At 41.8% G+C, this 7029-nt stretch overlaps 1 protein-coding gene across 1 annotated transcript in view; it reads left to right on the top strand.

Moving 5' to 3' along the window:
- IL12A (interleukin 12A) overlaps nt 1-6468 on the top strand; it is a 7536-nt gene extending 1068 nt beyond the window's left edge. The window contains exons 3-8 of the mRNA XM_010839848.1: nt 1-66; nt 3192-3305; nt 3662-3703; nt 3780-3821; nt 3922-4065; nt 5782-6468. Of these exons, the coding sequence (XP_010838150.1) occupies nt 1-66; nt 3192-3305; nt 3662-3703; nt 3780-3821; nt 3922-4065; nt 5782-5937 (564 nt within the window). The 3' untranslated portion in view covers nt 5938-6468. The remainder of the gene's footprint in view (nt 67-3191; nt 3306-3661; nt 3704-3779; nt 3822-3921; nt 4066-5781) is intronic.
- Nucleotides 6469-7029: the final 561 nt, after the last annotated feature.

The raw sequence follows: 7029 nt of genomic DNA, 5'->3' as shown, positions 1-7029 counted from the left end.
CCAGGAAGGAGCTGCCTCGACTACTCCCAAAACCTGCTGAGGGCTGTCAGCAACACGCTACAGAAGGTGAGCTTTTCATTGTCCTTGTTCCCACTGCAGTCTCTCTAGTTAAGGGACATCTCTGAACTCCTGGTCACCTGAAGGAACTGCAGGGAAATTGTGGAAGTTAATCAGGAGCTGTCAAGAGAGAAAGAGGGAACTTTACAAATGGCCCAACTATTAGCTAAAGAGTCTCAATGAAATTGTGTCTCCAGAGAAGGCAGGAGAGGTCATAAATTACAATGGCATTCGTTTTGGCTGTGCCTACACAGAGGAAAGTGGATATTTACAGTGTTCCCTGTAGCCTGCCAACAGAGATGGAATTGTGTCAAGCCCACACTCTTCCTCTGACAACTTATCAATCCAGGAAACTGTTACTAGGGGCGGCCTCTGTGCTCCGGGGGCTACAAAGATGAATCGGCCCTGCCCCACACAGTCCTCGCCAGCTTCCAGTCTGATGGCTGTTTGTTGTTAGAGTAACACATTTCAGGGGGCTTATGACAGTGCATGTCCAGGCTTCCTTTTCTAGGGGGCGAGTTATCTAATTTTATTTAAAGCTTCAGTCATTTTTTTTAGCTTTCATATTTTAATGCAAAAAGTTTTTCTTCTTCTTCCTTTAAAAACTTTCCAACATCTATTGCTTTGGCTGCAACAGCCTCAACTGATATTTTAAAAGATGTCCTTTGACCTTCCTGCTGTCTAGAAAATCTTTCTTGAATATTTCTAGCTTGTTGCTTTATGAATATCTTAAAGTAAGCTCAGTGCCACAAGTTCTCCTTAACGAACTCTCCCCACCTCCAACCTTTTATAATGAGCTGACTGCTGTTCCTTACAGTTCAATCCATCTTAATTAGAAAGGCAGCTCACCAAGTGAAAACTACAGAGATAAGTCCTTTGATTCCTAAAGAAAAGTATGATATGGGTAAAATTTAGGAGCTCTGATTTAAATAGATGCTTCATGTGAAAAATTTGACTCTTCTACTCCCTGAGGCAGCACCAAAGGTCAGAAGATCACAGAACTCAATTTGATTTTTTAGTATGATTCATGTGTCAAATTTGCCAGAACAAATCAGCTGGCTACTTGTAGAGAAAACAGAGGTAGCAAATGCATGTGATTCAGAGGCTGTATCCAGCCCACAGATCTGTAAAGTTTGGTCAGTGTCTTTTATATTTTATTTTAATTTTTGAGTTTGATGTCATTGAAAAAGTAGACCTTTCATATAAGAATCCAGATTTCTAGCTTCTCCTGAAAATATTTGAAGAACTCTAACAGTTGGACCCACATTTCATATATATATATATATATATATATTGCTCTATTTATTCATTTCTTCATTTAAAAAGTATTTGTTGAGTGCCTACTGTATGCCAGGCACTATTTCATAGATTCATCTTTTTTAACAATGCCATAATAATAGATAGTTACTGTTTCATTTTGGAATGCTGCTGCTGCTGCTGCTGAGTCGCTTTAGTTGTGTCTGACTCTGTATGACCCCATAGACGGCAGCCCCCTGGCTGCCCCGTCCCTGGGATTCTCCAGGCAAGAACACTGGAGTGGGTTGCCATTTCCTTCTCCAACGCATAAAAGTGAAAAGTGAAAGTGAAGTAGCTCAGTCGTGTCCGACTCTTAGCGACCCCATGGACTGCAGCCCAAAGGAAGGCAATTATCACAGAAATAAAACTATTGTCTTATTTGGAGTTTTTTTTCTTTTTATTGTTGCAGTGTAGTTGCAAATCTAACTTTTTACAACCTGCTCAGGCCTCCAGGAGCAGTGTATTCATTTTCTATTGCTGCTGTAACAAATTACCACAAACTTAATGGCTTTAAGCAACACAAACTTATTATCATATAGCCCTGGAGGTCAGAAATCTGAAACGGGTCTCACTAGTCTAAAATTAAGGTGTCAGCAGAACTGTATCTCTTTCTGGAGACTCTAGAGAAGAATTCATTTTCTTGCCTTTGCCAGCATCTAGAAGCAGCCCCCATTCCTTGGTGGCCCCCTTCCATCCTCAAAGCCAACAAATGAGTCTTTCTCGTGCTTCATCTCTCTGACCTTGACTCTCCACCCTCTCTCTTCCATTTACAAGGACCCAGAGATTACACTAGACCCACCCAGACACTCCAGGATAATCTATTTCAATGTCAGCTGATTAGCAACCTTAATTTCATCTGCAACCTTAATTCCCCTTTGCCACATAACGTGACATAGTCTCAGGTTCTAGGGATTGGGAGGTGGATATCTCTGGCGGGGGCATTTTTCTTCCTACAGCAGACAGGGTCGCAAGCTTTGCTACTTGTTGCCCACACGTGTCCTGTACTCTCAAGCTTTGTTTCATGGCCCATGCTGTTCCCTCTGCCTGACGATCCCCCTCCTCTGAGGATGTCCCATCTCTGGGGAACCTTTTCATCTCTTTCCACGCCCTTCTCAGAGCCTTCTGACCCTTCAACTCAGCCCTTCTCACCTGCTGGCATGTCCCCTGGTCATTTGGGCACTGGCCTGTCTCCACAGCTGAACTGGGAATCCTGGCGGGAATAATACAGTCCCCTTCTTTGTCACATTCCTTAGTACCTAGCATAGCATATATCAGGCTTGTTGAATGGAAAAATGATCTCGATCTTCAATCAACAAATCATTGACTTCTTAAGCTAAATTTCATAAATATGTTCAGCATGCTCGTAAGATGATGTGTGTGTGTATATACCACACATTAAATCTCCACTTGTTTTCATGGTTGCATGTTTGTTATATCCGTCAAGTGGTGACCTTAACAATCCCCCTCTAGAAGCTATATTTGAAAAAGATATTCATAAAACACAGATGCTTTGCCAAAAGGAAAAAAAACTGTTTTCACCAGAAGCAAGTGTCCCAGCATGGTGTAGAGGCTGATTAGCACAGCCTGTTGAAATGATTTGTAGTATTTACATAACGGAGAAACATATCTTCAGGAGAAACATGTCATAAGCAAAAGGAGAGGAGGGAGTGGGAGAGAGTGTCAATGACCTGTTTCTTTGGTCTTATGAAGACCTTGAATTTTCTACAGGTCGGAGATGGCGGTCAAAGGCAGCCAACTCTTGCTTTGGTGCCAGCGTTATGGGGAGCCTGGTGCCTTATTAATATCATAAGCTGAGTTTTTTTTTATGTATTTTACAGGCCAGACAAACCCTAGAATTTTACTCCTGCACTTCTGAGGAGATCGATCATGAAGATATCACCAAAGATAAAACCAGCACAGTGGAGGCCTGTTTACCACTGGAATTAGCCACGGTATAGAGGATTTTCCTCCCAAAGCTTATAACATGGTTAAGGACTGTGCATCAGACCTCATCTTCTTCCAAAAATGTGCATGCTTCTGGGCTCTATCCTCATGGGATGTCAACAGGCCCCATTGTAGAAGTTCAATTTGAAACAAAAATGTGTAAAAATATGTGTTTTTTTACAACAGTGTGAAATATACATCACACTACTGAACTATACACTTTAAAATAGTTAAGATGATAAATTTTATGTGTTTTTTACCACAGTGAAAAAATTTGATATGTTTGAGGAGTCAAAAAAATTTATGTTAAAAATTAGTATCTTTTTGATGTGTGATTTTTTTTTTTTTTTTTTTTTTGCTCTAGAATGAGAGTTGCCTGGCTTCCAGAGAGACCTCTTTTATAACTGTAAGTCAGAAAATTGAAGGTTTCAGCTCATATTATGAATTCATATCATTGATATCTCATTATTTTTTTCTTCTAGAATGGGCATTGTCTGGCTTCTGGAAAGACCTCTTTTATGACAGTAAGACACAAGAATCTTTCTTCAAATGCAGCATTGGGGTAGGGGGGGATGTTTTTAGCCCATCTCAATGGTTCCTTCCCCACTTCGTTGTATCACCCAGACCCTGTGCCTTAGAAGTATCTATGAGGACTTGAAGATGTACCACGTGGAGTTCCAGGCCATGAATGCAAAGCTTCTGATGGATCCTAAGAGGCAAATCTTTCTAGACCAGAACATGCTGGCAGCTATTGCTGAGCTGATGCAGGTAAGGCCTCCCATCCTTCATGCTGAGACAGCCAGCCAGGGTCCCTGATGAAGGGCTCTACTGTCAGCCCTTCCTGGATTCGGGGAGGCCTGAAATGCCCCCTTCAAAGCCAGCTACATAGTAGGGGAGACAGTCTCTAGGGTGCCCTCTAGTGAGAGGGCAACATGAGCCGATCACATGAAGGAAAGCAGCCTCCTGCTTGTTGATCATGCGGTGTGCCCCAGGCTCTGGGCAAAGATATGCTGTCCCCACGGCAACCACATGGGGTCTGTGGAAAGGAGGAATCCCATGCTTAGAGGGTTGTTCGCTTGTCCGAGGTCACACAGCTTGGAAATGGCAGAGGTAGGATTTAAACCTCCAAAAGGGGATTCCACTCCACTCATCTTCTCACACATCTCAAAAACCTCTGTGATGTTCATGACAGGGGCCAGCATGCATATCTGCAAATACTGTTAGTAAAGACACACTAGTCTAGTGCCTGGATAGGACCCATCCGGAACCAAAATGTGGATGGAAGAGAGAAATGACCTATCACCTGGGGACGTCCACAGTGTTACTCAGAGACAAGAACTTGCTTTGTAATTTCCTGAATAACCAGAACACAGGATGCTAATATGAAACATAGAAATAACCACTTAAGAAAGAGCAGGGTGCTGCTGTGGTGACCAGGGCATGGGATAAATACAGTGTCAAGAATGATTATCTGAAAAGAAATTTATTTTTATTTCATTCATTTTTTTGGGGGGGTGCTAAATTACTTGTTTGAAAAGCAGTGAACATCATGCAAGTATCAAAGAATGTTACCATCTAGACAGTTGTAGATGATATTTTATTTTCAGGACCAAGAATGGAGTCAGTTCCACCAGAAATCAGACAACTATGCCCAAACATTCTGTACCTCTGTGCCTCAGTTTCTTCCCCTCTGAAATGGGGTGATGACCCACTCTACATTTCTTTTAGGCTCTTTGTGAGGAAGTACAAGCAAAAATGCTGATCCTTGTGCAAATATATGGGCCTCCCAGGTGGCGCAGCAGTAAAGAACCTGACTGCCAATGCAGGAGACCCAAGTTCTATCCCTGAGTCAGGAAGATCCCCTGGCAGAGGCAATAGCTACCCACTCCAGTATTCTTGCCTGGATAATCCCATGGACAGAGGCGCCTGATGGGCTAGAGTCCATGGGGTCACAAAGAGTCGGACACAACTGAGCAACTGCACGCACATGGTCTTGCGTTGTGTTGTCAAATTAAAGGGCTCAAACTGGGAGACCCAGTGCCAGGTTTATATACTCTCACACGACTATCTGTAGTCAGCAGGTCTGATACTGACAGTTTCCGATCAGTAGCAATCCATCACCTCCCTGTTCTGAAAAGGACATAGCTTCTTAATGTAACGAACAAAAATTAATTGGATATCACAGCAGATGTCTCTTAACAGAATTGTTCCTTTCTAAAATGCAACTCCCACTGATGATTTTCTAAATAGCTTTCAGGGTCTTTTCAGAGCTCACTGAAGATCCATGTGCTTGGATAATGAGCACTTCTTCTCTCAGGTTCTGCCTGCCCATCTGGCTGGGAGTGGATTTGCGTTGGGTTTAGGAGAAGCAATGAGGGAGTGGGTTGCAGGCTCTGAGACGTGTATTGGCTTCACCCGTTTTTACAGATGAACGTTTTAATTTTGGAATACCGTCTATGTCATGCTCAATATTTATTCTCCTAGGCCCTGAATTTCGACAGTGAGACTGTGCCACAGAAACCCTCCCTGAAAGAACTGGATTTTTACAAGACAAAAGTCAAGCTCTGCATCCTTCTTCACGCCTTCAGAATTCGTGCGGTGACCATCGACAGAATGATGAGCTATCTGAGTTCTTCCTAGAATGCTGAGGTCTCTCCTAACCTTAAAATCATTTTTAGAACAATTGGAACCAAAGAGATTGTAATAGGGCATAGGTTAAGAACTGGGGAGGGGGTGGCTGGACCTGTCCCTACTGAAGCTGGTACAGAATTCTCATGCTTGTTTCCATGAGTCATCTCTCCAGACTTGCAGAATGTGACTGTTCTATCCACATGATTCTTTTGATCAAGTCTATTCATATTTACTAGGCATAAGTTATTTTTATAAGTTTTGATGAGCAAATTGATGAGGGAAAATGTCCTCACAGAACATATTTTCTTTTTTTTCCGCTTTAAAAGAAGAGTAAGGAATTATAAGCTATTTTAGTACCAAAGTGTTTGTAGAAACAAACACTCAAACATAATTTATTTTAAAGTATTTATTTATATAATTTTATGTTAATGAAAGGGTGTGAACTAATTTATATTTATTTATGTTATATTTATTAAGATATTTATTGCCCAAGTGGATTTGAGATATATCTTATGTTGTTCTAAAAATAAAATGGATGAATTAAAAAAAAAGTAATTCTGTTTTTCTAATGTGATTGGAATGCTTTGAGTGCTAAAATACACATTGTGGGAAAACAGAAAACTGGTGAAATTCGAAAAACATCACCTTGGAAAGAATGCCACAACATCCTTGCCCATTTACTAGTTCCTTTAATCCCATATTTTATTTTTGTAACATCTCTAAAAAATTTTATTATTTATTTATTGGCTCTGCTGGGTCTTGGTTTCTACGTGAGTTTTCTCTAGTTGCAGCAAGTGACCGGGGGCTATTCTCTAGCTGCAGTGCACAGGCTTCTCTTTGCCATGGCTTCTCCTGTTGTAGATCATAGGCTCAGTAGTTGGGGAGTGTGGGCTTAGTTCCTCTGTGGCATGTAATCTGAATCTTTCCAGACCCAGGGATCGAACCCATGTCCCATGCATTGGCAGGCAGATCCTTAACCACTAGACCACCAGAAGAAGAAAGTGAAAGTGAAGTCGCTCAGTCGTCTCCGACTCTTTGCGACCCTGTGGACTGTAACCTACCAGGCTCCTCCGTCCATGGGATTCTCCAGGCAAGAATACT

The sequence above is a fragment of the Bison bison genome, unplaced genomic scaffold (assembly GCF_000754665.1).
Source record: "Bison bison bison isolate TAMUID 2011002044 unplaced genomic scaffold, Bison_UMD1.0 scf7180017864135, whole genome shotgun sequence".
Classification (NCBI taxonomy): Eukaryota; Metazoa; Chordata; class Mammalia; order Artiodactyla; family Bovidae; genus Bison; species Bison bison.
This window is presented reverse-complemented; position numbering and strand designations above follow the sequence as displayed.